General features: G+C 38.2%; 1 protein-coding gene across 1 annotated transcript in view; it reads left to right on the top strand.

The window, feature by feature from the left end:
- The first annotated feature begins 13,864 nt into the window (after window positions 1-13,864).
- LOC122494298 (zinc finger protein 729-like) overlaps window positions 13,865-20,575 on the top strand; it is a 48,582-nt gene continuing 41,871 nt past the window's right edge. Inside the window, exons 1-2 of the mRNA XM_043599364.1 lie at window positions 13,865-14,024; window positions 15,005-15,103. Coding sequence (XP_043455299.1) covers window positions 13,880-14,024; window positions 15,005-15,103 — 244 coding nt within the window. The 5' untranslated portion in view covers window positions 13,865-13,879. The remainder of the gene's footprint in view (window positions 14,025-15,004; window positions 15,104-20,575) is intronic.

Raw genomic sequence — 20,575 nt, 5'->3', positions numbered from 1 at the left:
ACAATGTGTTTTCGGCTGCTGTTGGAACAAATGTTCTTTTTTTTTTTCTTTTCAACGTTTATTTATTTTTGGGACAGAGAGAGAGAGCATGAACGGGGGAGGGGCAGAGAGAGAGGCAGACACAGAATCGGAAACAGGCTCCAGGCTCTGAGCCATCAGCCCAGAGCCTGACGCGGGGCTCGAACCCATGGACCGTGAGATCGTGACCTGGCTGAAGTCGGACGCTTAACCGACTGCGCCACCCAGGCGCCCCCAAATGTTCTATAAGTGTCAGTTAGACCCTGTTGGCTGCTGAGTCCTATATTCTGGTAAAGATGATAAACCTGGAGAGGTATGTACCTGGAAACAGTTTGGTTGAAAATTTGTGCACAAACTGTTTGCTCTCCCCCTTTACTTTTCCTCTTTTATGTAATCAAATACACTGCACACAGGGTTTGATCTCTGGATAAACTGACCTAGAAAGGATGTACAACTGCACAAAAGAAGACAGGATTGAGGCACAGGCTGCCTGAGTGAAAAATCAGGCCACTAAGGACCTTCCTTATCTTAGCCCCAAACACCAGTAACTCAGGAGACTGGACATGTTTTCTGCTCTAAACAGAGCAGAAAGAACAGAGAACAGAGCTCTCTGGCAGTCTTCCAGTAAAAAGGCTGGCTCTAATATCTTCCAGTTGAGAAACTTTACCTCTTGACTGGAGGCAAGGATTACCACACATTTCAGGAAAGGATCCCATGTAAATTAAACAATTCAAGGTTTTTTTTTGCAAAAAGAATTTGATTTGGACATAAAAGACAAAAATGGAGAAGAAAACTTTGAACAACTGTAATTACCCTGATAGAAAATTATACTGCATCCATATATAGTAAGAGAAACCTATGAAAAAGGAAAAATTAGGCACAACTCATGAATAGTCCTTCCAGCAAATACAAATCCCAGGAATTAAAAATCTAAAATAGGGGTGCCTGGGTGGCTCAGTTAGTTGAACGTCTGACTCTTGATTTCAGCTCAGGTCATGATCTCATGGTCATGAGATCAAGCCCCGTGTCTGACTGCACTGAGTGTGGAGCCTGCTTGGGAATCTTTCCCTCTCTCCCTCTGCCCCTCTCCACACCCCTGCATCTGTCTGTCTCTCTCTCAAAAATAAATAAACGTTTTTTAAAAACTTAAAAATGTTTGTCCAAAAACAAAAATATAAGAAATATTCTCAGATCTGGAGTCTAAAGACTAAAATTCTCACCTAGCATAAAAAATGTTTGAAAATCCATACCATAAGTTAGGACATTTCAGTACACTGGAGATATAAATAACAATAAGTATCTGAATGGGGAGGGGGACATAAAGTTACATATACAGGAATGGAAAGCAACTAGTATTAGATTTGACAACATAAGCTACCAGAAGACTCGAGGTGATGTTTCCAAATTTTGAATACTGGAGAAGTGTGAGAGTAGAATAAAGACATTTTCAAACATGAAAGAACTAAAAAATTTAACTCTAACACATGCATCTAAAGGAAGCTATTGAAAAAAGAACCTTAATAAACCTTAATGAAAATGAAAAATTAACTTGATTCCAGGAAACAGTAATCCGATTCAGGAAAACAATGACAGTGAGCTTCATGACAACTGTAGAGTCCAACTGGAGCCCCAGAATAGTAGACTGAGAGATTCTAATGGGATATTTGTTGTTGGTTTTTTAAAAAAGGTTCATTTAGTTATTTTGAGGGGGGGAGGGGCAGGGGGAGATTTCAAGCAGGCTCTGTGCTCTCAGCGGAGAGCCCGATGTGGGGCTTGATCTCACGAACTGTGAAATCATGATCTGACCCAAAATCAAGAGTCAGGTGCTTAACCAACTGAGCTACCCAGGCAACCCTCTAATTGGATATTTGAACAATTAAAAAAAATCATCTGTGGATATTTAACATAAATGTGGAACATCTATAAAAACTAAGAACAGGTACAAAGAAAACTAATGAAATCCTTAATAAACAAAAAAAGCTAGAAAATCTACCTGATTTTGAATAAAAAATAATTTACATAATTAGTATATAAGTACCACATATTGACTTTGAGATATAATTATATTTGGAGGTGGTCAAGGAGAAAGAAAAAGGTGTTAAGTTTTTTGCTTTAAATGAAATATTGATTATTACACTGACATTTTTATTAAAAAAGACATTTTTAACTGCTAAAAATAAGACTGATCTTTTTTTAATGTTTATTTATTTATTTTGAAAGAGCGAGAGAGAGACCAAGTGCATGAGTGAAAGAGGAGCAGACAGAGAATACCAAGCAGGCTTCATGCTGTCAGTGCAGAGCCCAACGTGGGGCTCAATCTCACAAACTGTGAGATTATGACCTGAGCCAAAATCAAGGTCAGACACTCAACTGACTGAGCCGCCCAGGCACCCCAAGACTGATCTTTTAACTAAAGGTGTTCAAAGAAACTTTTATTATCCAAGAGTGATTGAAAACATTGAATTCATCCAAGATTTCATCTAAGTGCAGTTAAAAACAAAAACAAAAAAACCCTCATATGCAGATGAATATTGCAAGTACATTTATAAGAGAAAATAAAGTGCCCTTCTTTTGTTTTATGAAGTCCTATTAATTTCAACTTCCTGATTATATACTCCTACAATCTTATACTCATAAATAATGATAATTTTACATGCTCATTTCCAGTATTTTTGTGCCTATAATTATTTTACTCACTTAAATGCCATAGCACCACATTCTTGAGAGCACACTTAGTGGCCAAGATGCTGACCATCAAAATCCCAGAACCTAGTAACACAGTGATCCATGCTGGGGAGGAAGGATTATCCTTTGCCCTTCAAGATTCTTCTGGCTGATCTAAGAGTTAAACCGACACACCATAAATTATCAGAAGATAAACAAAAGTTTAATAAAACGTATACTTCCTGTATACAAGGGAGAGACCTAGGAAAACTGCATGGCTCCCTGAAATGGCCAAAGCCATCACCTTAATTACCATCTTCAGTTAAAGACAAAAGATGTTGGGGTGGAGGGTCAGTTATGGGAGGTTACCAGGAAAAGCATATTAAATAAGGATAAGGTTGTTATGCAGATTTAAGTCCATGCCTTCTCCAGGGATAACATTCTAGAGATTTAGGTACCGTCTTCTTCTTGTTACAGTGAGGGAGACACCCTTAAAAATAGAGATTTCCCTTACAAATGTAAATGTTTCTTACAAAAAGGTAACTTGTACTCAGTTCCAGAGCTTCTGTGTTTGCAGTTCCTTAAAAAAATAATCAGCCTATAATAATCCTTATGCTAAAGAGACACATTTTCGGTGGCAAATTCTGCTCCCCTACACCCACAAACATGGTATCCATGCAAAGCAAGAACCAGAAGCACAGGCCTATCAAAACCGTGCCAGAAATAACACACAATGGGGCTTCTGGGAGGAAATATTTTACCTCTACTCATCTTAGGTTCTCTGCTAGGGCTCTGCAACAAAAAAGACAGATTAACAGAAGACATAAACAATTTATTAACGTGTGCACACGTCTTATGGGAGAAAACAAGAGTAACTCAAAAGTGGTGGCTTAGCACTCTAGCTTATACAGCATCTTTAACAAATAATATGACTGTAGAGAAATGACAGGATAAAGAAAAGCAGTTTTAGAATCCCAAGTGTGGAAGTCTGTGAAAGGAAACTAATGGGAGTAAAATCTATTTGCAGATTCCTTTGGTACCATCTATGGGCTAAGACTCTAGAGCTGTCTCAAACAACTCAACAAACTCAACAACAGGGTATAAAACTCAAACAGGGTATAAAATGAGAATTTATACCCTGCATTTAGGCAGAAATGGGGGAGGGCAGAGAGAGCTTTCCTGACTTTCATGCTTCTAAATTGCTTTCAGCTCAAAATAATTTTTTTTGTCCAAGAGGCATATATAGAGGTGACATACTCTGGTTACCTTCACAGCACAGCCATCTTCAAGGATACACACAATGTGAGGCACTTCATTGTTACAATAAAAGAAACCAGCTCCAGATGGAGTCATTTTACCCTTAGAGAGCAAACCAAGATTAACAATTTTAATTAATCAACAGTTGCAGCTCCAACCACTCCCATAAATGTGACCTTTAAACAGTCAACCTGAAATTTCCTGAACAGCACTAGTAATCTGCAAAATAAGACTCCTGCCTATTCTCTTCCCTCAAAAAGATGACCTGGCCTGAAACAACCCTTTCTTTTCTTTTGCTAATAATTTCCTTGCCCCATCATCCTGCCTGGAAATCCTTCCATTCTGTAAAATTCCTAGGAATGTCTATTTACTAGAAGGGATGCTGCCAACTCATGAAGAGTTAAATAAAGCCGATTAGATCTAGCCAATTGAATTTGTTTCTTAATGCTACAAACCACAGAGACTTCAGAGATCCCTAGTCAAGCACAATCATGCACACAGTGTTCTCTGTGGCGCTTTCTCAGTCTTACATCCAAAGAATGACATATGCGGGGAAATCGCTCCATGTAGGAAAAAACACAACCCAGTCTGCAATTACACTCTCAGGCACTTGGCGGTACCACGCCAGTCCCTCAGGAAGCTCCACGTGAACCACACACAGGGCACTGGGTATCACTCAGGGACCCCGTTACGAGCCTAGAGATCTGGATACCCAGGCCCAAGCCGGGCTCCTGGCTCCAACCTTTCTTACCTGCACCCCTTTCCCTTCCCCTACCCTCCAGCGATTGTGGCTCCAAGAGGCTCCCTGACCTCAGTAGAGGACAGGGTTCGCCCCCCAACCCACCCCAGCGCCTGCGTACTCGGAACGGAAACTGCAACTCCCCGGAGCCTCCACGCTCCTCTGGAGGGCGGTGCGGTGCTCGCGGTTCAAACCGAGGGCGGAGCCGACAACCGAAAGAGGAAAGCCAGAATACGTAGCTTTTGTGATTTTGGACTACTGTTCCAAAAAGGGAGCAGGCTCGGATTACCCTTGGTAGCACCGATCACTCACAGAGTCACCATTACGGGCCTGAGGAGTCCTGGCCCTGTAGAATTATGCTTCTCCATTCCGCAGGCCAGCCGCGGTAATCAGGCCCCATTTCCCCCCGCGAGCGCTTCTGAAGAGCCGAGGCCCTTCCCCCGCCCCCTGCGCGCTTGCGCACTCGTGCCGAGATAGACACTCTAGAAGCCCGACACAGTAGACTTGAGGGCTGGGCGGTCCTCAGAGCCAGTGGCGGCCGGAGTGCGCGGACTGCTTTTCTGAAGGACTAGATTCCGCGGACCCGACCCGCGGTGGGTCCTGGGGCCTCGGGCTACTGTGCGATTCTTACTGAGTGAGGGCTTGCAGTCAGAGACACGGACGGCTTGGGTTTAAATTCGTGCGCCAGTAGCGCCGCTGGGCCGGGTATGTGGGCGCGGCCTGTTCTGCAATGCGAGACCCTGCGGTCCTACTCACCTCGGTCGTCTCTACCACCCAGGCCTGGCTGTAAGAGGGAAGTCGGAGGTGGAGCCCCAGAATAAAGGTCCCCTGCAGAGCGCTGGAACCAGATTCAGGGCTGGCCTGTGGGGACGGAACGACCCCTTGGACCGAAGAAGACGCAGTGGGCCGTCCCAGGCGGTGAGCAGTAGCGACGACCAAGCTATTGGGTACCCAGAGCCGCGAACCCGGACTCGGGTGACCGCAAACCTTTCCTCGTTTGCCTCTGGTTTCTGTTTGTGCATGCCTGTGGCGATTGGCAAGGGGCAGAGCGGGTGGGTTTTGACGGACTAAGAAAAGACTGGGGTGTAATGAACACTTTGCTTCCCTAGCCCTGCCAGTCTCCAGAGAAGGCCTTCGAAGTGAAACGAATCGCTGCCGCGCCTCTAAAAGCCAGGTTCTGTGTGAGTTTGTGCTGATTCTTTGTTTCCGTGAAATGATTTGATTTTATGGACACTGGGCTTTTTAAATTTTCTTCCCTTGGAATGTGCTGCTTAAGAATGATCTATTCATTGATTGGTGCTTTAAGATTTCCCTACCTAGTTAATGGCAGAGGACCTAATTAATAGATAACACTTCTTAGTGCCCGTCTAATACAGTTCTACGTTTAGTTTAACCATATGCTATATATTCTGATTATGGAAATGCCCCTTTTGGAAGTGAAAGTTCATGCTTTGTTTTCGACTGTGATTTGTTAAGGAGTAGTTCAGGGTTTGTTTAGATATCTTCAATGATTGATTCCAGAGTAGGGGTGGGAATTTTTTTCCAAGAGACTCCGCCATTGGAGATTTTTGGTAACTGCCAGATGTGGTAGAGATTTGGTAGCATGAGTTTATTTTGCTTATTTTTGACAAATACAAAATGGTATATGTTTAACGCATAAATATATACATGTTTCAGTATATGTATACATTGTGGAATGGAATGATTACCACCGTCAGACTAACCTCCATCACCTCCCATAGTTACTTTTGTGTAAATAACTATGGTGAGTGGTGAGAGAATACTTAAGATCTACTCTTGTGGCAAATTTCAAACGTGTGTGGTGAGAATACTTAAGATCTACTCTTGTGGCAAATTTCAAGCCTATAATACATTACCATTATTTATAGTAACCATGTTGTACATTAGGTCTTCAGAGTTTACTTATGACTGAGAGTTTGTAGCATAAGTTTATTTAGGGCATGTTATTCGATAGACTGAGGTGTATAAGGTATTTAAGAATTTTGAAACTAGGGGTGCGCCTGGGTGGCTCAGTCGGTTAAGCATGGGACTTGGGCTCAGGTCATGATCTTGCGGTCAGAGTGTTCCAGTCCAGTGGCAGGCTCTGTACTGACACCTCGGAGCCTAGAGCCTGCTTTGGATTCTTTGTCTCTCTCGCTGCCCCTCCCCTGCTGGCTCTCTGCCTCTCTCAAAATAAATAAACATTAAAAATATATAAAAAATAAAAGGATTTTGAACCTAGGTTAAGAGAATTTGAATCCTGCCTACCACTTAAATCTGAGGGAGTTTGAGCAATATTTCTGTGTCTCAGTTTCTTCATCCATTAAATCAGAATTATAATAGTATTTATGTCACAGAGTGGTTTTGAAGATTACCTGAATTAGTACCTGTAAAGCTCTTAGAGGAGTACCCGCACATTAGAAGATATGCTTAACTAATATTAGCTATTGGTATTTAATGATGATTGTTAGTCATTCTCTATCAGTTTTCTGTATTCCCAAGAGTAATGAAAATGTGAGCTTAATTAGGATGGATGCTTGCTAGCAGGAAAATGAATCACATGCTCAAATGGACCAAAAGAGGAGTTCTTAACATGAAGTCTTTGGACTGTGTGTATGGGTTTTCAGGCCAACAAAAATCTAAGATTATGTACAGGATTGTTGTATATACTTGTTGGTAATTTGGTGGGGAGGAAGTCTGTCATTTCATGATACTAATCAAAGTTGTATAAGACCCAACAAGGTTGATTCTTACTGGTGTAGAATCGAAGTTTGGGATAACTGGGAATGACTTTGTTATAATCTTTTATAAAAGTAGCATCCAGCAATATGGAAATGGTTAAGTAACTCACACTCCATCCATGTGATGCGATGTTATACGATACTAAAAATTCTATTTATTAGTAATTTAGTTAGTCATTAGAAAAATATATATGTATATAATGTAACATTGAGAAGTATTTATTCTGAATAAAAATCTTTAAGAAATTAAGTTATATATGTATCTTGAACACTAAGATAACAATTTATAAGATACATTACAAGGGTTTAATAACTAGTGTATTAACTGGAGCTCAGTAGAGCTAAGCTCAAATATTTGAGCAGATGCTATGAAATAAGCATTTTTTCCCCTGTCTTTAGTTTGCAAAAGCATTGTGATCCTTCACAAGGATCTCAGGTGTTGACGAAATACAATATTGAAGAATTGGTAGCGTGGAGGCTCATGGTTCATGGGTTCTAGCTCCTCATTGGGCTCTGGACTGACAGTGTAGAGCCTGCTTGGGATTCTCTCTCTCTCTCATTTCCCTGTTTTTACCACTTACATAGGCCAATTTAATCACAAATTTTTAAAAACATTTTATTTTTCTAAGTAATCTCTATATCTAGTGTAGGGTTGGAACCCACAGCCCCGAGATCAAGAGTCACTCACTCTGTGGACTGAGCCAGCCAGACACCCCTAATCACAGTTTTCTTAATGACTATAAGGTATCCCATTCTCCCAAATCATTAAAAAATTATTTTTAGTGAGAATAGCTTTTTATAAATTTTTATTTATTTATTTTTAGCTTTGAAAAATACTTTGTGTGTGTGAGAGAGAGAGAGAGAGAGAGAGAGAGAGAGCGCATGAGTAGGGGAGGGGCAGAGAGAGGGAGGAGGAGAAAGGAGGCTTTGTGCTGTCAATGCAGAGCCCCAAACAAACCATGAGATCATGACCTGAGCCAAAATCAAGAGTCAGACACTTAATCCACTGAGCCACCCAGGCGCTCCAATGAGAGTAGCTTTTTAAAACGATATTTCTGATGGAATTAATGCAGGCTTGTGAAATAAAATTATCCATGGTCCCAACATCCAGAAATAATCACTATTAATATTTAGAGCATATTTTCCCAAAATATTTCTACAAGCATGTATTTTTGTGTACGATTTTATTTCTGAATAATGGTATAACCCTAATTAAAAATTTAAAAGAAATCAAGACCTCTAGTTCTTAGTTTAATTTTTTAAAGTTTATTTATTTATTTTGAGAGAGACAGAGACACAGTGCTAGTGAGGGAGGGGCAGAGAGAGAGGGAGAGGGAGAATCCCAAGCAGGCTCCCTGCTGTCAGCACAGAACCCTGTTGTGGAACTTGGTCTCACAAACCGTGAGATCATGACCTGAACCAAAACTAAGAGTTGGGCCCTTAACTGACTGAGCCACCCAGGAGTCTCCCTCTAGTTCTTAGTTTAAAAGAGACATTCAGTGTCCTCATGGATTTTTGAATCATGGATCTATGGGGAAAGGTAAAATCCCAGTAGTCCCCTTCTTGTTTGAGAAATCTTCCAAGCAATTACAATTCTTAAGATAGAAATGGAAATTAAATTGAGAGACTTAATTAAAATTAATTTTAAAATGTCAGAATTGAAATACAGAGATTTTTCCCCCATCTATTGATATCTGTTTCATATTGATGATTTAAAATAACTAATCATATTGGGGCGCTTGGGTTACTCAGTTGGTTAAGCGTCCGACTTTGGCTCAAGTCATGATCTCATGGTTCGCGAGTTCGAGCCATGTCAGGCCCTGTGCTAACAGCTCAGAGCCTGCAGCCTGCTTTGGATTCTATGTCTCCCTCTCTCTCTGCCCCTCCCTACCTGGTGCTCTGTCTCTCAAAAATAAATAAATGTTAAAAAATAATAAAAATTAAATAAATAAAATAACTAATCATATCTTGTTTTGTAAACTGATTTTTTTTCTTTCAGTATATCTTGAAAATACTTTCTATTCCTTAACTGTTTTCTAAAACTTAGCATTTAATGATTACTTTAGTATTCCATTTTATGAATGTTTTATAAATTATTTAAGAAATCAGTTATTGGGTGGTAATGTTCAAACTGCCCGAGCAATTCTTTCAACAGGCTTTCTATGTGCTATTACTTACCCAACTTTTCACTTCATGGTCATTTCAGAGACAGGAACACTTTTTACCAAGTGGGATATAGGTGACACTCTGTGAATTGTTTGGCTGAATTTCTGAAGGATTCTTTACAGTATGAAGTAGACCATAAAATTTAATTTTACCTGCCATTTCCTTCTTGGCCTTTGTCCCCCACATCACTATGGAGAGGAAGGTGATGTTAGGGCTCCAGGAAACTGAGTCTATAGGTTTCTGGAGATTGGGTTATTGATAAGATTGCCCTCTTTTTTTTTTTTTTTTTGTCATTTACTAAGACATATGTAAACTGATGGAGACTCATGTCCTGCATGACTGTGATCTCTATCAGTTAACCATTTGTTTTCTTCCCTTTCCTTTGTTCTTGGGCAGCCAGAAGGGTCTGAGGAATATCACACATATCCCACCTGGGGGGGGGGGGGTTTGTGAGGTATTAGCTTGCCTTATGCTCCCTCATCATATACATGTATGTTTATGTAAGTAGTTTTCCTGCCAAATATACAATTATACTATAAAACTATTTCCTAACCTACCTTCTACCAGCAATTTGTAGTTACCATCTTTCCATTATATCAAATAAGAATTTTACCTTCATTTTTAGTATTTTTTTAATTAAAATTTATTTTACTTTTTTAAAGTTTACTTACTTATTTTTTTAGTAATTTCTACACCCAACATGGGGCTTGAACTCATGACCCTGAGATCAAGAGTTGCACACTCTTCACTGAGCTAACCTGGCACCCTCATTTTTCATGGGTTTTTAGTGCCATTGTGTGAATGCACAATAATTTATTTAACCTGCTAAAAGATATTTAGGTTCTTTCCAGCTTTTTTGGTCCCTTTATAAACACTTCCCATACATCATTCTACATCATACCTTAAGTGTCCATTTCCCCACAACTTTAGTAGTAAGTAGTATAATCAATTTTTCAAATCTAGTCCAATTCCTTTAATTTGGATTTCCTTAGTTATTAGTTAGTTTTAACGAATGAGTTATTTCTACTTTCTAGAGAATTAGCCATGGTCAGGTTTCACAAGTTCACTTTTCCCCAGCCTGGGTTCCAAGAGAGATGGGTTGATAAATGAGATCATGCAGGTAGTATTGATGATTCTGAACAGATATGTAGTGACTGGTGAGCTCTGAGGGCCTGCGAATGGTAGTTCATCCTCCCCCTGGGAAGGGATCCCAGTGTGCAAGTATAGTTTTGTCATGATAAAGACCGCTAGCATGGGCTATGCAAGTTTTTCTCAAATTGTGACATTTGGACGAGCAACATCAAGTATCACTTGGGAACTTGTTACAACTGCAAATTCTCAAGCCCAAGCCCAAACACCTACTAAATTCCAAACTCTAAGAGTGAGGCCCTGCAAACTGTGTTTTAATAAGCCCTCCAGGGGAATCTGATGCACACAAAGTTTGAATACCAAACTTTGTTGCTCATTGTGATAACCTGGCAGAAATTTTATAAAATCTGAGGGGAATTTAAAAATCCTGATTCCCAGGTCACACTCTGTACTAATTAAATAAAAATGAGAGATGTGAGCCAGACATCAGTATATTTTAAAGACCTGCAGGTAATTCCAATGTCTAGCAAAGTTTAGGAAATTCTTGTCCATAGTATTTCCTATGTTTAGGTTTAGGGAGCCCAGCCACATTCCTGAGTCTTAGAAAGAAGTTCTGGGTTAGATGATGTAACCACTTCTTGGCTGGGAAGGTGGGAATGGAGGGAAATGGATCTGCTCAGGACAGTCCTAGACAATCCATTCTCAGGTCCAGATCAGCCTCCCTGGGGCAGGAGACTAACTGGAAACACTCCTGCTAAAGTATATGAATATGTGCTTCCATTGCAAGAGAGTCTCTGCTCTGTGTCTGTCCTTGTGCAACTGATTTTCCTGTGGATTTGAGGACATCTGTTTGTCTAAACTACATCCTACCTCTTATAACTCGTCTGTGTGTTGCTGGGGGGAGAGGGTTGTAGGAAGGGAGTAGTAGTATGACTTTTTAAAATTTGGGAGCTCTGAGGCAATTTTGTTCTTATTGCTTCACCTTCTTCCCCCAGCTCTAGCTTCTATGGACTCAGCTTCTCCAGCAAGTGACCTTTGAGGAAAACTAACCAGTTCTTGCAACTCTAAAATCATGGCTCATGTAAGTTGGTGTTTCTATTTAAAGTACGGTAATTTTTTTCAGGTTATGTGAACATTCTCATTAGATATCCTGAAACTTCTTAACAGAGCCCCACCCAACAGCTTTTTCCTAGTCTTCCATTCTAGCAAGGGATGGAATCAGGCAGCCCAAGCCCCTTCTGTTTGCCTCTCTCTTCTCCATCCATGTCCATGTGTATATTGACCAAATTATTCAGCATCTCCTAAATGTTCAGTCTTTGCCTAGAGCAGAGATAAAATAGAAGTGAAGTCCATAGAGGAAATTGTTTGATCTGCGACTCAGTACTGGAGATCACTTTAGAGCAGCTCCATCTAAAGGAATTATAATATGAGTTACCTATGTAATTTAAAATTGTCTAGTAGTCACATATTAAAAGTATAGAATTAGTGTCGTTTTAAAAATTTTAGAGATATACAAAGAGAGAGCGCACACTAGTTGGGGATAAGGACAGAGGGAGAAAGCGAGAATCTTAAGCAGGTTCTATGCTCAGAGTGGAGCCTGATGTGGGGCTCGATCCCACAACCCTGGGATCATGACTTCAGCTGAAACCAAGAGTTGGACACTCAACTGACTGAGCCACCCAGGCACCCCAAAGAATTAGTGCCTTAAATGCAGTAGGCAGCATAACATCTCATAAAGAGTATAGAATAATATGCAAGGCACTTATGTCATCTTGAACTTTTTAGTAGTCTCATTAAAAAAAAGTAAAAAGTAACATGTACAGTTAATGTTTTATTTAATTCAGTACATATAGTCAAAATGTTATCATTTAAAGTGTAATCAGTATGGAAATTATATTTTACATTTTTTTCTTTCTAAAGTCTTTAATATCAGGTATGTATTTTATAATTATAGCACATCTAAATTTGGACTAGCCACAATTTAAGTGCTCAATAACTACATGTATCCACGTTAGAATACTGGACATTGCAGCTTCAGAGATTTTGTATAACTTAAATTTTAAATATGACTTAATACATTTAAAAGTATAGAAACGTGAATATAATCATTACTAAGTCTAACACAAATGGACTATTGTTTAGTAAATTAAAAATATTCAGTAAAGTATTTGTTATAACAAAAAATGCTAATGATACAATGATGAAGAGAGGTCTGGAAGAAATTTTTAGTTTTATACAAACTCTACTTTTTAAATTTATTTTTTTATGTTTTTGAGAGAGAGAGAGTGCAAGTGGGGGAGAAGGGCAGAGGGAAGAAAGAGAGAGACAGAGAGAAAGAATCTTAAGCAGGCTCCATGCTGAGCATGGCTCAAAGCAGGGCTCAACACGGGCTCTATTCTACGACCCTGGAATCTTGACTTGAGTCGAAATCAAGAGTCAGACACTCAAGCGACTGAGCCACTCAGGCACCCCCAAACTCTACTTTTTAAAAATAGAAATTTTATGGTTCATTTGGAAGGGGAAAAAAATCCATCAATTTTTTTTCTAATCCTTAAAGGAAAAGGAGTTAAAATGAAACACATTTATTGAGAATTTTTTTAGGCCCATTTAAGCCCATTGCAAGCAGTGTTTTTATGATCACTATTCCAGTTAATTGGGAAATTCTGATTAATCTATGTGAACATATCTAGAAGTAAATAAAATTAAGTATCCCACAGTGCTTAATTAAGGGAATTATCCCCCTTCCCACAGGAAGTTTTGTCTCTAGCAGTGGTTGGCAAACTACAGCTCATGAGCCAGATTCGTCCCTTGGCCTGTTTTTATTTTTATTTTTAAAAATTTTTAAAAAATTCTTTAATGTTTATTTACATTAAATGTAGCATGAGTAGGGGAAGGGCAGAGGGGAGGGAGACACAGAATCTGAAGCAGTCTCCAGGCTCTGAACTGTCAGCACAAAGCCTGATGCAGGGCTCAAACACATGAACCACAGGATCATGACCTGAGCCGAAGTCAGACCGACTTAACCGACTGAGCCACCCATGTGCCCCCCTTGGCCTGTTTTCATACAGCCTTTGAGCTAATTATGTTTTGAAGGAATTGTTTTAAAAAAGAAGGGAAAAGGAAAGGATGTGGAACAGACCATATGTGGCATGCAAAGCTTAAAATATTGGCCCTTTACAGAAATAAATAATTTTAGAAATAATACATGGGTTTGTCATTTCAGCATTTGGTGATGTTCAGAGATGTGGCTGTAGACTTTTCTCAGGAAGAGTGGGAATGCCTGAACTCATATCAGAGGAATTTGTACAGAGATGTGATATTAGAGAACTATAGCAACTTGGTGTCAGTGGGTAAGCTTATCTGTGTCATATAATTTAGAAATTCATAGGACTGAATTTCACGGCTGTCTTTCTAGAAGCTAGCTGAATATTTTCTTTGTATTTAGGAATAGGCACCTGCAGCCATTAAGCATTTAAATAGCTCCTTCAGCTTCCCCGATAATTTAGTGACCTTTATGTCTTTCTTTGCCTTCTCCATAATTACTTCTCTTTAATGACAGCTAGATATAAATTCTGAGACACTTATAGAAAAACCAGTTATCAAAGAAATCTGGTTTCTTATTGCTATAAATGGTCTATTATCTGTTACTTCACCTGAATGTGAGTAGGAAAACCAGAGGTATCTGGCTCCGCATATCTATTTAAAAAGCTTATACAACATATGTGTTGCTGGGTTGAATCAAGTTTATTAAAACTCAAGTGGACCATTGAATTTACCACAACAGACATATTACCTTTTAAGTGATTTATGTGTAAAAGTTTAAAATACATGAATTTTGCATTTGATATTGGATGAATATTCTGGCAAGAAACTAATTATTTTCCTCTTAGCAAAAGAACAAAAAATAGCAAAAATATCTAATAAAAGTCCCTAATAAGTATGCATAGCGTGTACTGTGTACTAAACACTCATCCAAACACTTTACATTTATTAAATCAAACCTCACAACAGTCCTTTGGCTAGATACAGTATTTCCTTTTTACAACAGAAAAATAAGGCCATAGTGACCCAGGTAGCAGAGCCAGGATTTGAAAACCAGTGTTCTCAAATCGTTATTTCTTCTTTAAAAAAAAAAAAATCATTCCTTCCTCTTAAGAGACAGAGTTTGTATGAGTTTAAATAAGACAATGTTCCTACTTCTGTTCTTGTTATTCCTTGTGATCCTGAAGTAACACTATTATGAATGTTTTTTTCAATCCCATTACTCTATTTCATTCTGCAGGCTTGATCAAATAAATTCTTTATTACATACCCTTATGTTTTTTTCAAGCAGGGTGTACCATTTCTAAGCCAGATGTGATTACCCTACTAGAGCAAGGGAAAGAACCCTGGATGGTTGTGAGGGATGAGAGAAGAAGAAGGAGCCTAGGTGAGTAAGTGCTAATCAGGCAGAGATACATGGTTATGGCATGGCATGGCATGGCCTACTGGTTGGGAAGGAAACACACACCATAGATACTGGTAATGAAGAAAAGACCTGAAACCTGGGAAGAAAACTTAGATCTCAGCATGAGCCACCAAGGAAATTTCATCTGTACTATGGCTTGCTACTTGTTTCTTCACTTCTATTTCCCTGTCATTTCAGTGGGGGAAAGCTTTCTTCCATAATGACAACCTTTTTTTTAAATAAGGAAAATTTTTTAAATGTTTATTTATTTATTTTGAGAGAGTGGGAAAGGGAGAGAGCATGGGCAGGAGAGGGGCAGAGAGACAGGGAGAGTGAAAATCCCAAGCAGGCTCCATGCTTAGCCCTGAGCATGGTGGGTTCCATCTCACGAATGTGAAATGACGGCCTCAGCTGGTATCAAGAGTTGGGTGCTTAATGGAATGAGCCACCCAGGTACCCCTGTAATGACAACCATTTTACCTGTACTTTGGATCTAATTTGTTTCCAATCCATTTTTTGTATATGTATTTCTTCATTGCTCTTTTCATAAAGTTTACATTGTAGTAGGGAAGTCATACAATAAACAAACAAATGGGTTACCAAATATCATAAGTGATTAAGTATTATGAAGAAAAGTATCTTATGTGGATCCTGAGAAACTTAACAGAAGACCATGGGGGAGGGCAAGGAAAAAAAAAAGAGAGGGAGCCAAACCATAAGAGACACTTAAAAATTGAGAACGATCTGAGGGTTGATGGGGGGTGGGAGGGAGGGGAGGGTGGGTGATGGGTATTGAGGAGGGCACCTGTTGGGATGAGCACTGGGTGTTGTATGGAAACCAGTTGGACAATAAATTTCATATTAAAAAAAAAGAAAGGTAGGGTAAGAATATGGAGAATTATGATGGGTGAGTTGGGTAACTTTAAATAGGGTGGTCAGAGAACAGGAAGTAGTTTGAAGAGGCTCTAGCTGGTCAAAGATGGAACTATTTGACTATACACATAACTGCAATATGTTATAATACATAAAATATGCTTAATTCCATACATTCTTAGTGTTACTAGTAGTAAATTGTTCACCATTGGAAACTACTAGAGATTTTAGAAAATATAAATATAAAGGAAAAGAAGTATTCTGCATTCCTTATAAGAACTGTACCAATAGGTATTAGATGGATGTTTTTCTTAAAAGTATTCAGTGAATAAATGAAAGATGACAGAATTAGAGTATTACTATTTTGGAACCCATAATGAACAACTGAATCTAGGCATTGAACATCAATACTGATAATGTCACAGAAATAGAGAAAATCAGACATACTTCTTCTTTTTTTTTTTTTTTTAAATTTTTTTTTTCAACGTTTATTTATTTTTGGGACAGAGAGAGACAGAGCATGAATGGGGGAGGGGCAGAGAGAGAGGGAGACACAGAATCGGAAACAGGCTCCAGGCTCTGAACCATCAGCCCAGAGCCTGACGCAGGGCTCGAACTCATGGACCGCGAGATCGTGACCTGGCTGAAGTCGGACGCTTAACCGACTGCGCCACCCAGGCGCCCCTGGACATACTTCTTCTAATGAAAGGACACAATATCACCTATGAAGTAACTTTGCCAATAAAATTGGTCCTAAGTCTGATCAAGTTTCTAAAGCCAACTACCAATTTATGGGAAGAAGATAGAGGAACATGTTCTACTGCCCCATAGGAATATAGTCCGCAAAATTAAGAAATGGGAAACACTATGGGGTCAAAACCGTTTCTTCAACAAATAAATTACAAGGGAAATTGAAAGATTGCAGGAGAACCAACCTATAGATTAAAAGACATGTAAAAGACCTGTCAACCAGTTGTATTCTGTGGACTTTTTGGGGGGATAAATTTACTATTTTTAAATTACTTAAAATTTTATCTTTGAGACAGTTGGAAGTATGAACACTCATTTTTGATATTCTTAAAGAATTAGTGTCCATTTTTTTAGGTTTGGATAATGGTATTATTAGAAATAAATCCTGTAAGTAGAAAAAATGAATATATGGTATTTGTGTCAAATAATATGAGAAGAGTAGATTGGGGTGTGCATTGGCCTGGGTTGGTCAGGGGTTGATGGTTGTTCAGGCTGGGTCATAGATGTGTAGACATTTATTAAACTATTCTACTTTTGTGTATGTTAAAGGTGCTCTGTGGTAAACTTTTAAAGTTTTTGGGAAATAAAAAGAAAATGAGAGATGAGACCGTGTTAAAAATATATACAACTCTTTGAAGGAATTCTGCCATAAAAGTAGACACATAGGATACAGGAAATGTCTTCTACGATGTGAGGTATTAGAACATATTAAATGTTGAAGGGAATGATTTCAAAGAAATGAAAATTGATGGAGTAGAAAGATAGATAATATTGTACGGAATGGCCTTCAGTAGATGGTAAAGAATAGGAGCCAATTTATGAAGAAAACCCATGCTTATGACAATGGTACAGACACAGGTTGGTTGAATAATGTGAAGGGGAGAATACGTATTTTTCTTTCAGTTGCTTCTGATTCCTTGTTTAATTAAGCAGTAAGATTATCAGCAGAATGTGAGTATTATTTAGTATTTTATTAGGATTCATTATGGATTATTTAGTATTTAGTAAGTATTGATTCTCAGAAGTACAATTCTGTGGTCATAGGGTTTTAATATTTACAGACTTCTTGATACATTAACCCTGGTGTTAATATAACCAATACTGCCTCTGTCATAAATATTCTGTATTCCATATTATCTTGTATCAGTAACAACAAAGAAAGGTAATGAAAGACATCATACCTCAGAAAACAAATTAATTCTGTGACCAGGTAACATGATCCTCGTTTTCTTTTTAATTTAAGCTGATACTCTGCAAAAGGAAAGAACATTTCTCCTTTCATATTGATCTAAGATGGGCTAACACTGTGTTTTCATATTAGCATTGTTTACTAAAGTTCTTGATTCAGTAGAATCCAAAGTAGTGTTTGGTTTATTAATTTTAAATAGTTAAATATTTTACATATATCTTAAAAATCAAAACATTAAAATTCCTTACCATAGGCCAGTCTTTGGATGTTTAGTTTGGCCTTTGGTTTCATTGTAGGTCTAGCCAATTTTTTCTTGTTTAGATCATATATATATTACATAGGCTATTATTTCTAGTTTCAATTTAAAGTAGAACAAGAACCTAAAATATTCAGCTTTGTTTTTATAGAAATGATTGTCTTAGTAGCTTGCAAGGATAAGAACTGGCATAAACAAATATGGCTGACTTTTTGTTTACAGAAATCATAAGATTACAGTTCAGTGTTCATACTATAGCGTAGTCTCCTAGGTGAGAATTTTCAACATGCCAGGGTCTTAATCTGGCATGTCTTATAACGGGTGGGGGCATATATGAGAGTCTCAGGTTCACTATATCCACTTTCAGAATTTTTTTTTAATGAAAACCTTTAAATTTATAGGATTGTGTGTGTGTGTGTGTGTGTGTGTGTGTGTGTGTGTGTGTTTTAGATTTTATTAAGTAATCTCTATACCTAATGTGGGGCTTGAACTTACAGCCCTGAGATAAGTGTTGCATGCTCCAACAACTGAGCCAGCCAGGCACCTCTATAGGATAAATTTTATAACTTGTTCTACTTTGTGGTGTGTGTGTGTGTGTGTGTGTGTGTGTGTGTGTGTGTGTGAGAGAGAGAGAGAGAGAGAGAGAGAGAATATGGACATTTTGTCTTAAGTTCGTGTATATTTATATATATTTTGTGTACTGTCTGCTCATCTCCTTTATTCTATTTTTCCATTCCATTGTTTAATGTTTCTTATGTCAATTTGTGTGAGCATTTATGCTGTGAACACTTTCTCATTTTCTTACAAATATTTTGGCTTACTTTTATTTTAACTATGACTTTCCTGTTTTTAAATTTTTTTATGACTTTCCTTTTCCATTGCTGGTTTTTACTTTTTAAATTTATTTATAAATTTTTTATAAATTTTATAAATTTTTTATAAATTTTATAAATTTATAAATTATTTATAAATTACCATTTATAACATTTGTCATACCTTTATAGCCTCCTACTTATTTACTACTGTTACTTAGCTAATTACTAGTCATTTACTATGTCATTTATATCTTATTTATCTTAATGAAGACTTAAATTGACTTTTTCCTAAAGATTTTTACAAAGTTGCCATAATTTTTTATTGCTTTTTTGGGGTAGGGAGATGGAGACAGAGAGAAGGGGAAGAGGGAAAGCGGGAGAATGGAAGGAACTAAGGGGAGAGGGAGGGAGGAAAACACACAGATTTCATAGTGATATATATTTTTTTTAATTTTATGTTTTATTTATTTTTTAGAGAGAGACAGAGTATGTGTCGGGGAGGGGCAGAGAGAGAGGGAGACACAAAACCCAAAGCAGACTCCAGGCTCTGAGCTGTCAGCACAGAGCCTGACGCAGGGCTCAAACTCATGAACCGTGAGATCATTACCTGAACCAAAGTCAGACGCTTAACCTACTAAGCCACCCAGGTGCCCCCCGATAGTGATATTTTCTGTCATCATTTACCTGTCTCTGCTTATATTTTATCTACACTATTTAAATCATTGTTACTTTTTAATGTTTTCGGTAATCCTTTTCTAAGCAAACTTACTGAAACATAAATGTATACCAAAAAAAAAAAAAAAATCCAGAAATCATAAGGAAACAGCTTACTGAATTTTCACGAAGTGATCACACCCATCTGACCGGCAGCAAAATAGAGATTTGCTGGGATATTAGAAGCTCCCTCCTGGGGTGCCTGGCTGGCTCAGTTGGAAGAGCATGTGATTCTTGATCTCAAGGTCCTGAGTTTGAGCCCCACATTCTGTGTAGAGAGTTCTTAAATAAATAAAAAACTCAAACAAAAAAAAGAGAGAAAGAGAGAGAAGTAGCGGCTCCCTCCTAACTCCTTCCAGTCATTCCTCCCCACTGAAATTAACCACTATCCTGACTGTTAGCAACTCCATAGATTAATTTTACTTTTTTTGAAACTTATAAAAATGGAACCATACAGTATATGTTCTTTTATGTCTGGCTTTTTTACTCACCATTATGTTTGTGAGATTGATCCATGTTGTTGCATGTACTTGTATATTATTCATTCTCCTTGGTATACAGTATTGTGTTGTTTCAGTATGTTTTAATTTGCATAGCCATTCTGATGGATTCTTTCCAGTTTGGGCATATTAAAACTAATGTTCCTGTATTCTCAGTTTTTAAAAATACCATTTTCATTTTGAAAAGTAGTGAACTCTTAATTGGAATTTTTTTGAGGAAATACACATTTGAGAAAAACATCTCTTTGCTCAGAATTTTATTAGCATGCTTGTATGGTATAAAACTGTTCTTATGCCTGAAAAATCACGAAAATACTCTCTAGGTAGAATCTAAATGGCATTGGCTTTGAGGACTCT

The sequence above is a fragment of the Prionailurus bengalensis genome, chromosome E2 (genome assembly GCF_016509475.1).
Source record: "Prionailurus bengalensis isolate Pbe53 chromosome E2, Fcat_Pben_1.1_paternal_pri, whole genome shotgun sequence".
NCBI classification, from domain to species: Eukaryota; Metazoa; Chordata; class Mammalia; order Carnivora; family Felidae; genus Prionailurus; species Prionailurus bengalensis.
This window is presented reverse-complemented; position numbering and strand designations above follow the sequence as displayed.